General features: G+C 40.4%; 1 protein-coding gene across 1 annotated transcript in view; it reads right to left on the bottom strand.

Moving 5' to 3' along the window:
- Positions 1-9,947: 9,947 nt before the first annotated feature.
- LOC126335723 (allergen Cr-PI-like) overlaps positions 9,948-23,092 on the bottom strand; it is a 60,232-nt gene continuing 47,087 nt past the window's right edge. Inside the window, exons 6-7 of the mRNA XM_049999178.1 lie at positions 21,549-21,864; positions 9,948-10,351 (exon numbers count right to left, since the gene is read on the bottom strand). Of these exons, the coding sequence (XP_049855135.1) occupies positions 9,948-10,351; positions 21,549-21,864 (720 nt within the window). The remainder of the gene's footprint in view (positions 10,352-21,548; positions 21,865-23,092) is intronic.

The following is a 23,092-nucleotide window of genomic DNA, read 5'->3' on the forward strand; positions in this document are numbered from 1 at the left end:
AGATTTATCGTAACGTCAGTTTTTTTTATTTCTATACGAATAAAATGTGACAAAAGAGCAAAAATAATATTAAATAAGTAAGTTGTAGACATTAAGAAAACGAAGAAAAAGGTGTTTGGGATCATCTATGTCAGCGCATCATTAGTGTTCTTATGTTTTTAATTCACTTTTGTCCATTGTCCAACTGCACTTCATAGTTTGATGTTGGATTGTTTACTTGATCAGCCAGAAGTGGTGCTGGAAAATAGGTTCGTGCGAACCGGATTTAGGGCTAAAATGTTATTAGGTCGTTTAATAAATGTACCCTTAGATTTGACAAATGTGCTGCTGCTATTCGGATGCTATGTCACAGTGTATGTCACAGCATCAGACTCGAAACCAGTCGTTCAGCACATATGGACATTCACACATAATGCAAAATATTCAAGCATATATAGGTTCAACAAGTTAAAAAAGATGTAAAGGAGGCAAGAAAAAATTGGTGGAAATAGAGCACTTGCATTAATCGAAAATAAAAAACAAACCTCCTCTCTGTGTATCACCAACCAGTCAGACAGTGCACTACACCTTGTCTCCAGCCAATCATAAGGTGGAAAGATCGAAGATGGCAGAAATAGTCCAACTGTGCAATGGGAAATTAAAAGTCATTCACCCTTTCCATATCTTCAGCCAATCACAGTGCAAAATTAAAACTATAAGTTGATGCAAATAGACCGGTTGTATGGATTATACCCCATTCCCACTCCTCCTTCCAACCAGCCAGGGCACAGATTTAAATGATATAAATTTACTTTATTTCTGACTTACACTTTCCTATCACCAGTCAGTCAGATATAGTATTATAAAAATCGCCAATATGCAGTAACAAATTACATATCCCTCAGTCAAAGATGTTCATTGTTACCTGAAAGAGAATTACTTCTAGTATAAAAATAGTTTCAAATTACATTCAATCTATCGCTTATGCCTTAATCCCGCAGTTGCACAGGGTCGAAACTGTTAGAAACGGATTTGGCAGGAGGTGGCCGGATGCCCTTCTTGCAGCAACCCCCGTACCATCCCCCCCCTCGCCCCCCCCCCTCCAGGATGGAATAAGTGTACCCCAGCTATCTGCGTCTGGTGTAATCCATGGAATAATGCGAACATGTTCAGATGTCTGCCAGTCGTGTAACTGAGGCAGGACGTGGGGATCAGCGCGGTATTCACCTAGGGGTGTGTGGAAAACAGCCTAAAAATCACATCCAGGCTGGCCGGCACACCAGCCCTCGTCGTTAATCCACCAGGCAGATTCGATCCGGGGCCGTTACAAATTATATTATTTACATAGAAATATATACTTCTGAGATAATATTAAAATGCCTGCAAGGTCACAGATGTGCTTTATATATATAAAATGGTGCACATACTAGGTGCAAGGCGTTTCACCTCCCTCCCCTCTCCTCCAATCAGAGCCCAGTACTAAAATGAAAGATCAAATCTGTGCACACATATCCCATCATGACAGTGAACTCCAAAGTACTTGTAAAGGAGAAGGGGAAGCGAAGATAATGTATCACTAGAATGAGATTTGGTCCTAGTTGAGATTACGTACAAGAAGAACGTTGTAAGGCTCAAATTAATTACTTTCCTCAGCTATGATGCACAATATTCTAAAATGTGTAAGAAAGTGTATCGTATACGTTGCAATAGTATCGAAATACTGAATGTCAAGTGTATTCTATTTGATAATGTGTGGACTGTCATCACATAATGTCGCTTCTTTCATCACCATTTCCGGAAGGGAGAGCGAAGATAATGTGTCATCAGAAAAAATACACCAATGACATGTATTACAAACCAACTGCTGCTGTATTAGGACACTATGGTTCATTAAAATAAAACCTGTTATCAACTAGACCAACATCTAATGAAATTACCACCACTCACAAACACACACATGAATAACCCGACGTTTTTAGGGAAGGAAGAAATAAGGTGTGGGATTTTAAGAAGATATAAGGTATTTTATTATAATATTTTGTGTAAACTGGAGAATGACATGGACTGTTTAGAAACACTCACTCATGAGAGAGGTAACCAAAGACAGTAATCTCGAAAGATGTGACATTTTCAAAGGCAATGCCTGAGCCGATATTTCGAAAATAAAGTTATATCTCATTTATTGTGAGATTACTCACACTTCGCAGACACAATTAAGCTCCTAAAATTAAACATTTAAGGATCTAAACTGTCTGTATTCCTTATTGAAGGGTTACAGTTAAATTCTGCCACACGTAAATTGTCTGGATTACTTATTAAACTACTCACAGCGTGCATACTAGCACTGTTTACAGAAACTTTTAATTTAAGCAGTGCTCTTTTACGACAAAAGCTCGATATGTATACCATACTTGCAAGCTCTAAGGATCCTTAAACTATATATATTTTCCGCTTCTAAAGTGTCTGTACGAGTTATTAAAAAATATACACAGCTTGCTTGCTTCTCATGATACGCAAGACCTCTACGAAATTTCCAGCAAAAATTAATTTGGTTAAGATGTAAGTGTTTACAAACTTTGCGAGCATAACAAATGTTCAAATTAAATATTTCTACTTATAAATTGTTTGTATTACTTAGTAATATACATACGCAGATACTGTTAAATTGCTTTAGCCATATTTCGGAGGCTGTACATACTAAGGAACAGAACAGACAAAAATTTTGTAAGTGGTTTCCATTTCTGAGTTAATGCACTCGTTTTGTGTTCTTACAACTAGTTATAAAACGAGTGGATGGTAAAATCATACTTCATTGGTCATACACACTTGTACCTTGAAACAGAAGCAAAAACTTTTACCATGGAACATTGAATACTTGCAAAATAACTGAGTTTCGTTAATATCGTAACAATTATATCTATCTTGAATGTAGAAATTTGTGTAGTTTCTAATAGCTTTAAGTTCAATGTTTTAACTAGTAACTGTTTTTTGTTAATACTTCCGTTTAATTTGGTTTTATTTACTGATTATTGGCGTGTAATAGAGTAATAGTGTGACAAACGATTTATTCTCTTATTTGTTTGAGTCATTAGTTTCTGCGTACCGCCAAGAATTCCTCTCCTGTGCCAAACTTTTTATCTCAGAGTAGCACTTATAACCTGCGTCCTAAATTATTTGACAGATGTATTCCAATATATTTCTTCCTTTACGGCTTTTACCCTGTACAGCTCCCTCCAATACCATGGAAGTTATTACCTGATGTCTTAACAGATGTCCCACATCCTGTCCCTTCTTCTTACCAGTACTTTCCATATCTTCCTTCCCTTGCCGATTCTGCGGAGAACTTCCTCATTCCCTACCTTAACAGTCCACCTAACTTTCAACATTCTTCTGCAGCACCACATCTCAGTTTCTTCGATTTTCTTGTTCCAGTTTTCCCACAGTTCATGTCTCAATACTATACAATGCTGTGCTCCAAACGTAGATTCTCAGAAATTTCTTCCTCAAATTCAGACCTATGTTTAACGCTAATAGACTTCTCTTGGCCAGGAAGCCCTTTTTGCTAGTGCTAGTCTGCTTTTTTTATGTCCTCCTTTCTCTGCCCATTCTGGGTTATTCTACCGCATAGGTGGCTGAATCACTTAACTCGATCTACTTGGCGCCCACCAATTCTCACATTACGTTTCTCGCTATTCTCATTTCTGTTACTTCTCATTACTTTCCTGTTTCTTCGATTTACTCTCATGTCATCAGCGAACCTTATTATTGATATCCTTTCTCCTTTCACGAATTTTAATTTCCCTCCCGGACCTTTCTTTTATTTCCGTCATCGTTTCTTCGATATATAGGTTGAACAGCAGGGGCGAAAGACTGTATCCCTGTCTTTCAGCCGGCCAGTGTGGCCGTGCGGTTCTAGGCGATTCAGTCTGGAACCGCGTGACCACTACAGTCGCAGGTTCGAATCCTGCCTCGGGCATGGATGTGTGTGATGTCCTTAGGTTAGTTAGGTTTAAGTAGCTCTAAGTTCTAGGGGACTGATGACCACTGCAGTTAAGTCCCATAGTGCTCAGAGACATTTGAACCATTTTGAACCTGTCTTTCAACCTTTTTAATCCGATCTCTTCGTTCTTAGTCTTCTAGTCTTATTCTTCCCTATTGGTTCTTGTACATATTACATACTACCCGTCTTTCCCTATAGCTTACACTCATTTTTCTCAGAGTTTAGAACATCATGCACCATTTTACTTTATCGAACGCTTTCTCCAGGTCGACAAATCCTATAAACGACCAAAAACTATATTGACAATGAAAGATAATCTGCTTTTTAACTTTGTCTTTGCCATAAAACATTTCACTTCACATTTCTAGTATACTTTGTCACACTAAGAGTCTGTTAACATGCAACAATGTTTTTAAGTTAACTGTCCAGTCTAGAACTTAGAGAAATTATTTAGACAGTATTTATGAGTGCATTGTTATAGTGAACAGACGACACAGTGTTATTGTGTGTGTACATTCTTGCTTTTTAGTTGCACGATTACGTAACGACTATAAGGCTTACATACTTAGAACATTTACCAGTATTGCTAATGAGATTTTAATGCAACATTTTGGTTTACTTGAAAATACATTCTGGATTTAAAGTACTTTCTGTGAGATACCAGACGATACAGTGGTTAGTTTATGTGACAGCTACACGATTTTATCACGACGCTACTAATGAGTGACAATTTACAATGTTGCTTTTGCAGTTTATCTGTTTTATATATGCACAGTTTTTCTGTATTATTCTGGAAAGTAAAACATGTTTTAGTAGTAACTTTTGTGGTATAGCTACAATGAGACAGCCTTTATCGTAGCACAACAATACGTTACATGATAATACTTTCTTTATCACGGTAAGGTACGTAATAACTACGATATCTATACGGAAAGCATTTCACCTTCGTTTATGATGAGGTGAGTACATTGACTTCAGCAGAACTTTGCTTACAGAGGACGATAACTACGACAGTTCCACAGAATTATCTTACAGCAAAACGCACATTTAGCACTACAGGGCATGCATTTGAGTGATTAATTTGGTACTTAAACCATTTATTTATTAATATTGTTGAATTAAAAAGAAAGTTTTTTGTGATACATTTCATTCCATTGCTGTAATCTGTAACACCTGAGGGTATAATTACATTAATCCTCAGGGGGGTACACGCTTACTTTGTGTACCATGTGTTTGGCAAGCACAAGGAGCCCTAGCTAATATGGTATTTGTTTATACAACTTTACACATCGGTACCATATTTCTCTAACACATAAATTACACAGCTATCTGATCATTTAACTGAGAGAGACAAACATTTACTTTACTACATCAGTGACAGATGTTTACGTAATTACACCATTGGATAACTTCACACTTATGAAGTTGTATTTTGTGTGTACTTTGTGAACAGTTCATATTTTTTCGGAACCATTGTGATACTATGAGAGCTTTGAATGACATATTTGGTATGGGATCACGATTTTTAAAGTACGTTTGAGGCAGATGACACTTTTGACATGAGCAGAGAATTTTTTTTTTAGGTTTTGAAATTATTGGAGGAAGTTACGGAGATTTTGAGAATTTGACTGTGGTGTTATGATGTTATTATTACGATTACGATGTGAATTATGCTGCTGAGGTATGCTTAAGCTGATGCTATATGAATTATTTGGTTATGCTACTTATCTGTTACGATGAAATATTCAAGAAGTGTCGACGAATATATATATGTGTAATAAGGTAAGAAATAATGAGTAGTGGTTAGGGACTCTGATTTGTGAAAAAGGATGTTGGAAACCGAGAATCGTACTTTAAGAGTTATGAAATGAGTGTATATGCGTGAATGTATCACTACGCTGGCGAAAATTTTTTGGACAGTATTCTATTTAAAGGATTTTGTTTCTACATATTTGTAACGCAAATTCTTGACCTGTGAATTTTTTTATATGAGACTGCCACTGTAGCGGAAACTGGTGTCGTAAATATTTCGATAAGACAGTTAAGTGACCACCTGCACGTAATGCGTCGTGGGCACCCAGCTGCGCGACAACCACCTGACAAAAGAGAGCCATTAGTGTGTGCCTTTCAGAGGCACAGGGAAAAAAAAAAAAAAAAAAAAAAAAAAAAGAGTGCCATTATCCTCGCTATTGACATTTCTTTGTAGAAAGCGTCGCAAATACGACACTCAAACTTGAAAACATATGATTAAACTTTGGAGTTCTTAATTTATGATATTTACTGAAATGAAATGATGAGAAACATTTCACGTCTATTGTCTTGCTAGTTGGAAGATTGTTTACTGCATTATGAAATGCCTTATGGTTAGCGAATGACGTTTCACGCCTTGCTTTGCCTATTTTGTTTAATATCTAGTTTCTAACTGCACTGAAGCATTGGTTAAAATAAATTTTATGGATGTACTAATATAAATATTTTATGCCTACAGATCCAGTAAATAATAACTTTATGATGTACTTAAAAAAAACGAAGTAGCACAAAAAGACATTTCCCTTCACAGAAATTGCATACAGAATTGTCTTTTCAAGTACATGGTAATATTTTTTTACAATAAATTTTTGTGGTGTACCACTTTAATTGCATAGACATTAAGATGTGAATAGACATTGCCCTTATCTGCATTGTTGTCTTTAGCGTAATATTTTTTTCTGCTTGAGCTTTGTCATGTTTAGGTATAATTTATAGCATTTGCTGCTGCTGCTATGTGCCAGGCATAGTGCTACTGAATGTCACTTTGTATTACTAGGTTAAGCCAATTTTATTACTGATTTATTTTTCTTGTTTGCTGCGCATTGCCTTATATTAGTTGTAATATTGCTGCCTTTTTTTTGCCAATTTCCATTTTTTAACATTGCTGTTTGTGTAAATTGTTTTGTGCTGCTGCATTGCCTCATCCCTTAGTTAAGCATCTGAGCTCAGTAGATTTAAGTTAGCTTAAGAGGGGGTAGCGTATATAAGAGAATGATTTGCGATATATTGGAAGAAATGCATTGAGAAGTTATACGAAAAAAGTACAGAAATCAGGTATAGATAGGAATTTTTGGAAATAATGAAGAACGAAGGGAGATCTCCGAGAAGTAAAGAAAGTTTTGTTTGCAAAATACTGCAGTAAAACAAACCCTGTCCTTTCCTTGTGTTATCCCACTATGTGTTTGTGTACCCTTGTGTATTTATGTTCTTCCTGTCTTTATATGTTTATCTGATAAGACTTATGTTGCAGAATTTTTCTAATACTAAGCTACATTCACTATGATGAGGAATACTGTTATCCTCAAATATAATTTGCATTAATAACATGTTATTTACTTTGTAAAGATGTTTACACATTGTTTATTCTGTTTTGTTCTAATGCTCATTCGTGAAGTTGATGTTTCGAAATTTATTCTGATTTTTTATGTATGTGCTCCTGTCATAATTCCTGTAACACTGATGTATATGTTATTTCGATTCTTTTGTAAAGCCTGTATTATTGCAAATGTTATCTGTACTATTATGTTCTTTAATGATATTTTTTGTACCTTTGTTATTGTATTCTTATGTTATAAAATTGTAATTGACACCAGTTCATCAAATTAAGTAACTTGTAACTTACATTTCACTGCACACGTTTCTGTTGGTCATAGTATATGGACAATATGTGAGAAGTAGGGATTGATAGTGTTTGAAAGTGTATTGATAATTCAGCAAGGGACTGGTTAACAGCATTGCTGGTTCTAAGGACAATTCCAAAAACTTTGTGAGTGGACAAGTGGTGGGTTATGGACTTGCTATGTTATCCGCAAGACTCTTCAATGGTGATTGTGCGCCTGCACAGTCAAACAGATGGCTGCTGGCCATCTCTACAAGGACTACAGTGGGTCTACACCTTTGATGACCCACCAATACCATAATCTCTACCAGGACTACAGTGGGTCTGCTCTGTGATGACCTAAGTACCAATAGTCTTCAAATTCGACTGACTCTGCTGTGGGTTTGCTCTGTTGTGGCCCATTACCTGTCTGCATGTCAAGAGTCAGCACTGTCTTTCCATTGGAAGGACAACACTACTTCTTCAAGACTGCATGGAAATCCACTACTTCCGTGTGCATTTTCTTTTACTACTCAGACTTTGAGGAAAACACTGCAATTTTACATTGATGAATGATCATGACTGTCTTTATGGACTGTGAGAAAATTTTAGCTTTTGACCAACATTGTATCGATAAGTGTGTGCATTTCATTTCTTTGTTATTGTAATTATGAAAAAAAATTTCAAATCTGTATTGGCCACTGCCCAAAACAACTTGTAAATTTTTTTGTGGGGAGCATGGGGGCTATGTAAGTAGGCTGTTTAGGTTTTTTTATTGGTAACGCCGCCGCCACGCAGCGCTCTGTATGAAAATCACTGGCTGTGCCGTGTGCAGTCTGTGGATGGTTGGCATTGTTGTAATACTCGCCATTGTAGCGTTGGGCAGCGGCAGCTGGATGTTAACAGCGCGTAGCGTTGCGCAGTTGGAGGTGAGCCGCCAGCAGTGGTGGACGTGGGGAGAGAGATGGCGGAGTTTTGAAATTTGTAAGAATTGGTGTCATGAACTGCTATATATATTATGACTAGTGAGGTAAATACATTGTTTGTTTTCTATTAAAATCTTTCATTTACTAACTATGCCTATCAATAGTTAGTGCCTTCAGTAGTTTGAATCTTTTATTTAGCTGGCAGTAGTGGCGCTCGCTGTATTGCAGTAGCTTGAGTAACGAAGATTTTTGTGAGGTAAGTGATTTGTGAAACGTATAGGTTAATGTTAGTCAGGGCCATTCTTTCGTAGGGATTTTTGAAAGTCAGATTGCATTGCGCTAAAAACTATTGTGTGTCAGTTTAAGCACAGTTGTGTATAATTGTTCAAAGAGGACGTTTCACATAGTCCAGTCTTGTATAAATTTTTCTAAGGGGACGTTTCAGAGTTTCTCGATTGGAGCGCTTTTAAATTTCAATCGACTATTTGTTTCTAGGTTCGTGTTGATTTTGTACTTTGAAATACGTTTTTACATCGGGAAAAACAATTTTCTGGAGGAATTTGTGAAATTTCAGAAAAAGACTGCAACATATAAAACGTGAGTGCCGTAATTTATAAATGGAATAAGAAAAGATATTTAATTTATAACGCAGACGAAAATTCTGAAAGCATCCCAAGGTACAATACTCTGTCCCACTGAACGTCGTCCTGGTACGGGATTGATGTCTACAGCAAAAAAGTCCAAATAAGAAGGGAATTGATTTGTTAACGCTCGAGATACTTGTGTGCAAGTTGTGTAGAACGTAGCCTCATTTAGGAATAAGACAAGCCTTTCACGATCCCAAAATACACTGAAGTTGTCGGTGGCACTTTCTATGTGTGTTTTGATGGATAAATGACTAACAAGCGCAATAAGTAACAATCTATAGACCTACTATTACCTTTTCTCTTCACAATACTTTCAGTTCTAAATAGCTACATCTTGGAAATGGTGGAAGATAAAGCACATTCTATGATTGTTCCCCTTCACAACATTATACTGACTCACATTTAGAATGTCTAAACATTATGTACAAATATTCGTATTAACATGAGTGTGTACGAGCAACTAAACGACCAAGTCTTACATTTAATCCACAGGCTAGGATTTTGGAATGAGCTAAGACTTCATTGTTCATTCGATAACATCATTTCTGAAGCATTTCGCGATCCTATCCAAACTACTACACATTCTATCGTGACATCGATATCGAAATGCAGTGGAACAATAATTAAAAGAAAATTGTGGTGAAAAGGGTAATGAAATGATAGAGGAAACAGATGATCATGCTAGAGTAGTTTATTAAGTTCAAAGCCTCAGCATTCACACACTGCAACTATACATGCTTTGTACTGGCAGAGAATATTGTGCAGCTTCAGACCACAACCACCTCTTCGGCGTTCCTGTGGAAGATGACAGTTTCTCCAAAAAGCGCATTAGGCACGTCAAACTCCAGCTCGTTGATGGGCCTGTCGAATGGGAATAGGGAGGTCTTGGGGCACATGTCTTTGGTGTACGGGTCGATTCTTCCGTTGGTATTGGTTGAGCACGGGCTGATGATTACATAGGTGCAGAGTGGCAGACCCTCACGGGTTCCGCGTGGCAGCATCAGGCGATCGATGTCTCCAAAAACGCGCATGATGTAGTTGAAAAACGGCTGTGTCCCACTAGCCATGGCGACCTCCGTGGCTCCGAACAGCTGAGTGAAGCTCATTGGCAGCTGGGTGTAGGAGCTGATGTCCTTTGACCTCCTCAGCACCTCATTCACTCCCCTTTTCACTGCAAAAAGAGTTACATGGGTTGAGGGTAAATCGAAGAAAAACGGAAATAACGAGGAGTAGTAGAAATGAGATTGGCGATGAACTTAACATCAAAACTGAGACCGCAATATAGAGGAAGTGAATGGATTTTGCTGTCTCTGAAGGAAAAGTAACACATGATAGTCAGGGCAAGGAGTATATAGAAAGCAGACTAGCATAGGCAAAGAAGGCATTCATAACCAAAAGGACTACTCATAAGAACCATCGGTCTTAATTTGTGGAAGAGATTTCCCAGAATATACATCTGGAGCAGTACATTATACACAAGCGGATCATGGACTGTGGGAAAATCAGAAAGTTGAGAATCGAAGCATTTGAGCTGTTGTGTCATAAAAGGATGCCAGTAATAATATGGAAAGATAAGATAAGAATTCTGGAAGTTCTCTTCAGAATCGGCAAGAAAAGAAACCTATGGAAAATACTTACAAGGAGGATGGAGAGGACACTAAGAGTACCAGGTAAATCAGAGGTACAAGTGCAGCCTGCACTGTTGCCAGATTTCTGACATCACCCAGTAATATGTTGCAACACTGCCAGATCCTTCCCACGCCTTCCCCAAACCGTCTGATTTCACAGCCCTAGATGGTGGAAGTAGAACAATTGTCCAAGGTGAAAAATTCCAAAAAATGCCGGACATTTAAGAATCTCCATTGCAAATGGCAGGAAATTCAGAAAATCCGATATGCCCACTTGTACTAACCTTTCCTGAGTTCGAAAACTGATCGAATAACACCGTTTAACAGACATTTATTTAGTAAGATGGTAGAAACATAGAGCTCTGTCATGGAGCACAAGAAAATGTATCTTCCACAGGAGGCAATTAACACTGCTAACTCACTTCACAACTTCCATCACTCCCTAGAAGTGCACTAACAAATATACGATGTAACAAATCCTATACAAGGCGTTTATAACATTTTGCATGAAATTTATACCAAAACGTTCATACATGTCACTATTCTTAACCAATTTAAAGTGTGTCATCTATGACAACTTAAAGTCTCCATGGAAAAAATTCCACCTGTAGCAGAATTTCGTCACGATGTCAGCAGAACAGGGTGGAATTTAATAAAGCTGCTTCAATTTTGCTTAAGACTCTGTATCACATTTATGTATCGAGTGAAACAAATTTTGAAGATGACACAACCATGTAGTTGAAGTGTATCTAACTAAAAGTAGGATGTTCTTTTCTGCTTTCATGACACTTTTTGGTATTATTTATCAGAATAGATATCTCGGAAATTTGTTACAATTTTGCTGTAACATAGTGATGTATTGGGTAATTTGTAAGAATTTTTGCTTTATCGGTGTATGGAACAATTTATTACAATTTTGCTGTAATAGGAGCACTTTGCTGTGATTTTGTGTAACAGTGATGATGTGTGGGATAATTTATTACAGATTTTCTGTCAAATGGTAATTTATGTATTTTTTGTTACAGTTTTGTTGTGACATGATGATGTCTGTGGTAATTAGTTCCAATTCTGTTCTGAGAAGTAATATGTGCCATGTGGTCTCCACAAATGTTCCAATGGCTCTACGTACTATGGGACTTAACATCTGAGGTCATCAGTCCCCTAGACTTAGAACTACTTAAACCTAACTAATCTAAGAACCCTGTCCTGAGGCAGGGTTCGAACCTACGACCGCAGCAGCAGCGCGGTTCCAGGCTGATGGGCCTAGAACCGTTCGGCCACACCGGCCAGCTGGTCTCCACAGTTCAAGCGCAGAAGTTAGCATTATCAGTGGAAGATGAAAAACGTTTTTAACATAGAGCAATTTGCTGCAGTAGTTCTGATACCATAGCAATGCATGGAGTAATTTGCTGCAATTTTGTTGTAACAAGGCGCAATTTGTTATTCTTTTGCTGTAATATGACGCTGTGTAGAATAACTTGAGATAATCATGGCTGTGTTCTCAGTCCAACTTGATATCTCTCATTGTGAAGTAATACTCCAAACTGGAGAAGAGTCCTTGTTTAAGCCTCACAACTGTCGAACCAATTTTAGACATCTGTGCTTCTAATGCTGCTTAACATTATCTTCATATTTAAAAGAGCTGTAGCAATAGCAGCACAACGATTAATGTGTGCTTTCTGCACCAATCACTAGATGCATAGTAAAACTAGGCGTCACCTTTATGACATACTCTGATCACAATATTTAACCTCGTTATTCTTCCTATATTACATTTAATAGATTACACTTCTCCATGGAAAACATATGCTACTGTTCCACTTGATGTAGCATAACTACACTCCTGGAAATTGAAATAAGAACACCGTGAATACATTGTCCCAGGAAGGGGAAACTTTATTGACACATTCCTGGGGTCAGATACATCACATGATCACACATGATCACACTGACAGAACCACAGGCACATAGACACAGGCAACAGAGCATGCACAATGTCGGCACTAGTACAGTGTATATCCACCTTTCGCAGCAATGCAGGCTGCTATTCTCCCATGGAGACGAACGTAGAGATGCTGGATGTAGTCCTGTGGAACGGCTTGCCATGCCATTTCCACCTGGCGCCTCAGTTGGACCAGCGTTCGTGCTGGACGTGCAGACCGCGTGACACGACGCTTCATCCAGTCCCAAACATGCTCAATGGGGGACAGATCCGGAGATCTTGCTGTCCAGGATAGTTGACTTACACCTTCTAGAGCACGTTGGGTGGCACGGGATACATGCAGACGTGCATTGTCCTGTTGGAACAGCAAGTTCCCTTGTCGGTCTAGGAATGGTAGAACGATGGGTTTCAATGACGGTTTGGATGTACCGTGCACTATTCAGTGTCCCCTCGACGATCACCAGAGGTGTACGGCCAGTTTAGGAGATCGCTCCCCACACCATGATGCCGGGTGTTGGCCCTGTGTGCCTCGGTCGTATGCAGTCCTGATTGTGGCGCTCACCTGCACGGCGCCAAACACGCATACGACCATCATTGGCACCAAGGCAGAAGCGACTCTCATCGCTGAACACGACACGTCTCCATTCGTCCCTCCATTCACGCCTGTCGCGACACCACTGGAGGCGGGCTGCTCGATGTTGGGGCGTGAGCGGAAGACGGCCTAATGGTGTGCGGGACCGTAGCCCAGCTTCATGGAGACGGTTGCGAATGGTCGTCGCCGATACCCCAGGAGCAACAGTGTCCCTAATTTGCTGGTAAGTGGCGGTGCGCTCCCCTACGGCACTGCGTAGGATCCTACGGTCTTGGCGTGCATCCGTGCGTCGCTGCGGTCCGGTCCCAGGTCGACGGGCACGTGCACCTTCCGCCGACCACTGGCGACAACATCGATGTACTGTGGAGACCTCACGCCCCACGTGTTGAGCAATTCGGCGGTACGTCCACCCGGCCTCCCGCATGCCCACTATACGCCCTCGCTCAAAGTCCGTCAACTGCACATACGGTTCACGTCCACGCTGTCGCGGCATGCTACCAGTGTTAAAGACTGCGATGGAGCTCCGTATGCCACGGCAAACTGGCTGACACTGACGGCGGCGGTGCACAAATGCTGTGCAGCTAGCACCATTCGACGGCCAACACCGCGGTTCGTGGTGTGTTCGCTGTGCCGTGCGTGTGATCATTGCTTGTACAGCCCTCTCGCAGTGTCCGGAGCAAGTATGGTGGGTCTGACACACCGGTGTCTTTGTGTTCTTTTTTCCATTTCCATGAGTGTATCTGCCTCTAGTATATGGCGATTGCCTCCTACTTTACTGATGTTTTACCCTGAATAAAAGTCTGGTAGGTCTGATGTTACAACTTACTAACACTCCAAAATGGATAGAAGACGAACTGACAGACGTGGATGACCACAGGACCAATTCTATGCCTAATATGGAATCAGAAATTGCCCTGCAGAGACGAGGTTCATAATGGTGAAATTCTGGATGAAACTGCAAGGAGATGCAGCAGTATATAAATCTGTTAGACCTTTCGTTTGATAGCCATACAGATTCATAGTGATCATACGATTGTTTTGATAGTTCTTTACATAAAATAATACAACACTACTGCAGTTACAAAGGAAAATCAATAAAATTTGATCAATTTGTAGTAAAACATGCTGTATTTACACACTGTGTATCACTGTTTCATTTTGTGTGATTATAGTTTTCGCTTTCCCACCGGAAATGCTAAAATTGTCTTTTATACAAACCGATTCTGACACAAATTTCACAGATTTTTGGCACAAAATTAGCTAATTTCAAAACAAAATTTGCTAAGGAAGACTGGACAAAGAAGTGTGAATCAAATTGCAGTACCTATGGACAGAGACTGTCAAACGATGAAGAGAAGAACTGACTTGGACTACAACATTTCTCTGCTGCATCTAGCATACTTGCAGGCAGCGTAGACAGAAACCTTGAGATTCATTAGACTTTATGTGAGAAATTGGTTAAAAATCACTGAAAATGAAATGCTGACCTGAAAACTGGATCATATTCCGCTTATAATTTCGAGGATTGGAGTTTAATACACAGTCGACATAGACATCATTAAAGATAAATCACTAACTCACACTAATGATGATATAAATCGGTAATGACCTCTCTGAAGGAAGTTTACTGATACTGATCAGAAGTCCCGAGGAAATGTCTGATGTCCACGCGGTGCTCGTAGGTGCACCTGTAGCAGACCAAAGCACCACTGTGACACATAATATTACTTCAAAATATAGGTTTGAGGGCTGCAGAATTGTGTTAAATCATCGCCACATCCACGTCATGAATTCTGATAACTGTTCATTGCTGCTATACAAACAACCTTTTAGCTCTCACATCGTTATTTCACACCGTATATATGGAATATACAGTGTGCATACATCTTATCCTCTGTCGTTTTGGACAGTTGCCTTTCTTCATTTCGGTTGATTTTTACCCGCCTGTTTACACCCCTTCATGCTTGATGTCTGCCTGCAGGATAAATGTCCGTGGAATAAGGCCATAAATGTGCCAGAGTGTTTTCAGGACCATTCGCATCGATGTCTTTGACAACAAGTTCGTCTGATCTGGATCCAAAGGGACGTAAGCTTTGCGCCCACATTTACAGGAATTTCGTAAACATTTTGTGTCACATATTTCCGTAAATCTACCTAGGATTTGCCCAAACCATGCCTTGTAAAACGGTCACTGTATTAGGTACAGCATGTGGATCAACATGCTATTAAGCAGGTGGTTATAATGATTTGGCCCATCAGTATTGATATTCTTGACGTGCACCTTTGATCTTGGTTTTATCAGCCACCCTTACAAATCACTCAATTGCCTCCAAAGTCGTGTGACTGGTATACAAAGTACGACTAGCCTTGGAAAGGCATGCAGATTTTGAATACATTTCCAAATGCGGAATTTTCCGCAAACCTATTTACCAACAATGGTGTTGCTGTGGCCCCCTCAACCAGATGAGCGTGGAGCAGCCGAGTCAGCACAGCACCACACCTCGCTGTGCCCGGCCGTATGAGCTGGTGCATAGCTATTCTGCTGGAGGAGTCACTGGATCGACGTGGCTCTCGTCCACTTGAAAGACCTGGGATCTGGTAGCTATCACTGCTATTTTTCTTCTAGAAATGCATTGTACAGCTACGCTACAGACCATTTCTATTGTAATATGTCGTCATTTCAGTCACTTGTATTTGCCAATTTGCAACGTATTTGGTGGTCACAATTACCTTTGTCACTAACTACAGGCTTTCTTCACATTCAGCTGCAGATGGCACATGCTAGATGCGTAAAAGTTTAGTGTGTTTTTCTGCATATACATCTACATGGATACTCTGCAAATCATGGATACTCAGCCTGGCATAGGGTTCATCGAACCACCTTCACAATTCTCTTATTATTCCAATCTCGTATAGCGCGCGGAAAGAATGAACACCTATATCTTTCCGTAAGAGCTCTGATTTCCCTTATTTTATCGTGGTGATTGTTCCGCCCTATGTAGGTCGGTGCCAACAAAATATTTTCGCATTCGGAGGAGAAAGCTGGTGATTGGAATTTCGTGAGAAGATTCCGTTGCAACGAAAAACGCCTTTCTTTTAATGATTTCCAGCCCAAATCGTGTATCATTTCTGTGACACTCTCTCTCATATTTCGCGATGATACAAAACGTTCTGTCTTTCTTTGAACTTTTTCGATGTACTCCGTCAGTCCTACCTGGTAAAGATCCCACACAGCAGTATACTAAAAGAGAACAGACAAGCGTAGTGTAGGCAGTCTCTTTAGTAGGTCTGTTACGTTTTCTAAGTGTCCTGCCAATAAAAAGCAGCCTTTGGTTAGCCTTCCCCACAACATTTTCTATGTGTTCCTTTCAATTTAAGTTGTTCGTAATTGTAATACCTAGGTATTTAGTTGAATTTGTGGCTTTTAGATTAGACTGATTTATCGTGTAACCGAAATTTAACGAGTTCCTTTTCGCACTCATGTGGACGACCTCACACTTTTCGCTATTAGGGTCAACTGCCACTTTTCGCACCATTCATATATCTTTTTAAAATCGTTTTGATGTTTGTTTTTATCTTCTGATGACTTAAGTAGTCGATAGACGACAGCGTCATCTGCAAACAACCGAAGACGGCTGCTCAGATTGTCTTCCACATCGTTTATGTCTCCAAAATCGTTTATATAGACAAGAAACAAGAAAGGGCCTGTAACACTACCTTGGGGAACGCCTGAAATCTCTTCTGGTTTACTCGATGACTTTCCGTCAATTACTACCAACTGTGACATCTCTTACAGGAAATCGCAAATCCAGTCACATAACTGAGACGATATTCCATGAGCACGCAATTTTACTACGAGCCGCCTGTGTGGTACAGTGTCAAAAACCTTCCGGAAATCCAGGAATACGGAATCGATCTGAAATCCCTTATTTTACTACGAGCCACCTGTGTGGTACAGTGTCAAAAGCCTTTCGGAAGTCCGGAAATACGGAATAGATCTGAAATTCCTTATCAATAGCAGTCAGCACTTCATGTGAATAAAGAGCTAGTTGTGTTTCACAGGAACGATGTTTTCTGAACCAATGTTGACTGTGTGTCAATAGACCATTTCCTTCGAGATAATTCATAATGTTAGAACACAATATGTGTTCTAAAATTCTGCTGCATATCGACGTTAACGATATGGGCCTGTAATTTAGTGGATTACTCCTACTACCTTTCTTGAATATTGGTGTGCCTGTGTTACTTTCCAGTCTTTGGGTACGGATCTTTCGTCGAGCGAACGGTTATATATGATTGTTAAGTATGGAGCTAACGCATCAGCATATTCCGAAAGGAACCTAACTGGTATACAGCTTTTAAGCCTCACAATCCTGCAACTTCTGATCTAGATTGTCCAAATCCATTTTCTAGTGCTAATTTAGTAGCTGTTTCCTTGTTTAATAGCTACAAACCCACTCTAGCACAAATTTTTTGTAATGGATTTTAAAAACATAGTTGTGGGGTTTGGTGGTCTTTTGTAATTTTCTGCTGTTAGTACAATTGCCTATCTTGGCTGTTTTGAATTTCCTGCCAATTTATATTACCTGGTGAACAAGTTCGTAGCGTTTTGGTTTTGCATGTTCGTATTCCGGTCGCTATGCGTTTATTTATGGGTTCTCATCCTTTATTTGTAGTACGCTATTGCTATTCGAGTTTATGTATTGTCATTTTGTCATTTGGAGACAGTGAGTGATGATGTGGATGCTAGGAAGTAGAGTTCCAAGAGGAGAAATCGGAACATTTCTGACATATTCTTCCGTTTGAGTTCAGCAGGTGGGTGACAGCTCTAAAGGCAATTAGAAACATTTGCGCCATATATGAGGATAATGCCACTGTACAAAGAATGGAAAGAAAATGGTTTTCTTATTTTAAGGAGGATCGTTTTGACATTAGACTGTCCACGTTGAGGAAGACCTTCATGGTTAGGTGAAGGTCGTATAAACGCGTTAATCCACAAGGTACCATGTCAGTGTACTTGAGAACTGGCAAATGTGATGAACTGTGATCATTCCATCATCGTGCGAAATTTGCAAGAGATGGGGAAGGTTCAACCCAAAATCACAAAAATCAGTGGATGGTCATATGTGCATTTCCGCTCACTCGTCATCAAATGGCTCGTGAACGACACCGACAATTCGTAGCCCGTACCGTTACTGGTGACAAGAAATAGTGACTTTATGCTAAGACGAGGAAAAGAAAGGAATGGTTGAGCCCAAACAAAGCAACAGCTACCCGTCCAAAGACGTGCGTGCATTCACAAAGGATAATGTTACACATCTTGTAGAACAGCGATGGTGTGGTCTACTACGAATTGCTTCCTTGAGGTGTTACCATCACTGCTGACATCTATTGTCAACAAGTGAGATGTCTTGCGATGCAGTGCAAGAACAACGACTTTGAAGACTGTGTGAATTGATGCTACTCCACAATGACGCCGGCCTGCAGACAGATAGACTGACAAAAAACACCACGCACGAGTTCGGCTGCGAGGTCCTCCCTACCCACCCTTTTCACTTCGCCTTGCGCCCTTAGATTTTCACTTTTTCCAATCTCTAGCCAAAAACCCTCAAGGAACTTCCTTTCCATATGAAAGTGCACTTCGAACATGGCTCGACGAGTTCTTCACCTCAGAACTACGCTTTATCAACAGTGTCGGCAGACTGCTGTAAGTAGTGAAGGAGAGTATATCGTTGATGGCTAAAGTCTTTGTTATGTGTATTGTTTGTGCTTATTAAACTTATGGGTAAATGCTATGGACTTATGCACCATCCCAATACTTAAGAAATGGGTCATCTTTTTGAATTTCCCGTCATTTTAAATTTACTACTGCCATTTTAAATATAACAAAAGCGCATATCTACGATTTTTTTTAAATTATCGCATCATTTTGAAACAAGAATTTTGAATTTGTTTCCATTGTTTGAATTTCCTTACATTGACAATTGGCCTACGTGCGCAATCTTGTATTGGATCTGGGAACCCTAAGAGACGTCTTCAGATATCTGGCAACAATGGGGATGAACCTGTACTCTCACGTCCTCGCTGCTGGTTGTACATGCATTAAGATATCGAGAAATAACTGTCATGGTACTTGAGGAAACTGTAGACGGTAAAATCTGTCGGGTAAGAGAGATAATAGAATGTATCTAACATTAAATAACTGAGTAATTTCGTCCAAGTGCTGCTACAAGACGAGGACAGGAGAGAAATTCGTGGAGGGCCACTTAAAACCTGCACTACGCTGAGGAAAGAAAAAGAGAGAAAGTAAGCTGTGGTCTTGACACTTATGTTGGGGTGGGGGACAGAAAATACACCTACAGATGTCATTGTTCTAATGATCTTTATGAGTTAGAAAATGGCGACAGAAGGTTGAGTGCTAGGAGTGTGCTTAGATGGAGCGTTTGAAATGAGATAATGTGTAAACACTCGCTCTATAAATACTACTAACACTTTTCTACTATAGGCTAATATTTATTAACGTTCCAAACGCATTCAGCCTTTTAAATTCAGGTACATTCAGTGGATTCAATAATTTACTTGTTTCTCGTACCTAAATCTGCTGTTACCAGAGGCGAGGAAAAGCAGATTTTAGAAAGACGAACGAATGGCTTAATATAAAAGGCGAAACGCCTCTGACATATACTGCAGCAAGGAAAAGGCTTTTGAGTTTATTAAACAAATATTTTAAAAGATTGATAGAATACACGGGAGTTGATTTGCTGATGTGTGTATGCTCGTACTGTGTCTCACAGAATACGAATCAATGAAGGTAGCCCGTATTACTGGACGGTAGAAGCGAATGTATGCAGTGATACATTTGCAATCTAGTTTTTGAAGTGTTCATTCTTACTTATTTTAAACGTGGCTGGTACAGGCTGTGATAGGAGCTCAGGTTTGGCGTTCATAAGGTACCTAAAACATTGTCAGAACTGAAGTTGGGACGAAACGTGACGAGTGGTGGCTGGATAGCTCAGCAGGTGAGATCACTTTCTGCGAAAGGCAAGGTACCAGGTCCGAGTACCAGTCGGATTCTCAGTGTTAAACTACTATAAAGTTTCAAAATTGTAATGTTACTCATGTAAAGATTACTAACTCTTTAGGCGCAGTTGTTGTGGTCTTCAGTCCAGAGACTGGTTTGATGCAGCTCTCCATGCTACTCTATCCTGTGAAAGCTTCTTCATCTCCCAGTACCTACTGCAACCTACATCCTTCTGAATCTGTTTAGTGTATTCATCTCTTGGTGTCCCTCTACGATTTTTACCCTCCACGCTGCCTTCCAATATTTCCTTGATGCCTCAGAATATGCCCTACCAACCGATCCCTTCTTCTAGTTAAGTTGAGCCACAAACTCCTCCCCAATTCTATTCAATACCTCCTCATTAGTTATGTGATCTACTCATCTAATCTTCAGCATTCTTCTGTAGCACCACATTTCGAAAACTTCTATTCTCTTCTTGTCCGAACTATTTATCGTCCATGTTTCACTTCCATAGATGGCTACATTCCATACAAATACTTTCAGAAACGACTTCCTGACATTTAAATCTAAACTCGATGTTAACAAATTTCTCTTCTTCAGAAACGCTTTCCTTGCCATTGCCCGTCTCCATTTTATATCCTCTCTACTTCGAGCATCATCAGTTATTTTGCTCCCCAAATAGCAAAACTTATTTACTACTTTAAACGTCTCATTTCCTAATCTAATTCTCGCAGCATCACCCGATTTAATTGTTTACATTCCATTAACCTCGTTTTGCTTTTGATGATGTTCATCTTATATCGTCCTTGCAAGACACTGTTCATTCCGTTCAGCTGCTCTCCCAGGTCCTTTGTTGTTTCTGACAGAATTACAATGTCATCGGCGAACCTCAAAGTTTTTATTTCTTCTCCCTGGATTTTAATACCTACTCCGAACTTTTTTTCCTTTACTGCTTGCTCAATATACAGGTTGTATAACAACGGGGATAGGCGACAACCTTGTCTCACTCCCTTCCCAACCACTGCTTCCCTTTCATGCGCCTCGACTATTATAACTGCCATGTGCCTCCTGTACAAATTGTAAATAGCCTTTCGCTGCCTGTATTTTACCCCTGCCACCTTCAGAATTTGAAAGAGTAACTGCACTAAATTTTCCTTAAGGAGCAGGTTGATGTAAACAACTTACATTTCATGCCGAATGAGTCGATGTAGACCATTTTGTGCCGCCTCTCATCCATAGACAGCTTCTTGCCATATGCGTCGTAGACCGGGCCTATGAAGAAGCGAACGAAGACGTCCATCTCCCTGTCGCTGGTGACCTTGACGTGGTAATTGAAGGGAACGTGCGTCAGACGCTGTTGCCGGGCCACGACGTTCAGTCTGGCGGCCTCCTCCTGGCTCGCCACCGGAACAGCGTTGTTCAGCTCGAAGTCATAGTCCTCGAAGTACGTGACCAGCTTGTCAACGGTCAGGCTCTCCACTGTCACGCCAGGCAGCATCAGCTTGTGTGAAAAAATAAATAACATGGGGCAATGTCAGTACTCACGTAATGCGTTACTACACTACTGGCCATTAAAATTGCTACACCTACAAGAAATGCATATGATAAACGGGTATTCATTGGACAAACATATTATACTAGAACTGACATGTGACTACATTTTCAGGCACTTTGGGTGTATAGATCCTTAGAAATCAGTACCCAGAACGACCACCTCTGGCAGTAATACCAGCCTTCATACGCCTGAGTCAAACAGAGCTTGGATGGCGTGTACAGCTACAGCTGACCATGCAGCTTCAACACGATACCACAGTTCATCAAGAGTACTGACTGGCGTATTGTGACGAGCCAGCTGCTCGGGCACCATTGAGCAGGCTTTCAGTTGGTGAGAAATCTGGAGAATGTGATGGCCAGGGCAGCAGTCGAACATTTTCTGTATCCAGAAAGACCCGTACAGGACCTGCAACATGCGGTCGTGTATTATCCTGCTGAAATGTAGGGTTTCGCAGGGATCAAATAAAGGATCCTAACACGTAACGTCCACTGTTCAAAGTGCCGTCAATCCGAACGAGAGGTGACGGAGGCGTGTAATCATTGGCACCCCATACCATCACGCCAGGTGATACGACAGTATGGCGATGAAGAATACACGCTTTCAATGTGCGTTCACCGCGATGTCGCCAAACATGGATGCGACCATCATGATGATCAGAACTTGGATTTATCCGAAAAAGTGACGTTTTGCCATTCGTGCTGCCAGGTTCGTCGTTGAGTACACCATCGCAGGCGCTCCTTTCTGTGATGGAGCGTCAAAGCTAACCGCAGCCACGGTCTCCGAGCTGATAGTCCATGCTATTGCAAACGTCGTCAAACTGTTCGTGCAGATGGTTGTCGTCTGGCAAACGTCCCCATCTGTTGACTTAGGGATCGAGACGTGGCTGCACGATCCGTTACATCCATCCGAATAAGATACCTGTCATCTCGACTGCTAGTGATACGAGGCCTTTGAGATCCAGTACGGCGTTACGTATTACCCCTTAACCCACCGATTTCATATTCTGCCAACAGTCATTGGATCTCGACCAACGAAACCAGCAATGTCGCGATGTGATAAACCGCAATGGCGATAGGATACAATCCGACCTTTACCAAAGCCGGAAACGTGATGATACGCATTTCTCCTCCTTACACGAGGCATCACAACAACGTTTCACCAGGCAACGCCGGTC

This window comes from Schistocerca gregaria, chromosome 2 (assembly GCF_023897955.1).
Source record: "Schistocerca gregaria isolate iqSchGreg1 chromosome 2, iqSchGreg1.2, whole genome shotgun sequence".
NCBI classification, from domain to species: Eukaryota; Metazoa; Arthropoda; class Insecta; order Orthoptera; family Acrididae; genus Schistocerca; species Schistocerca gregaria.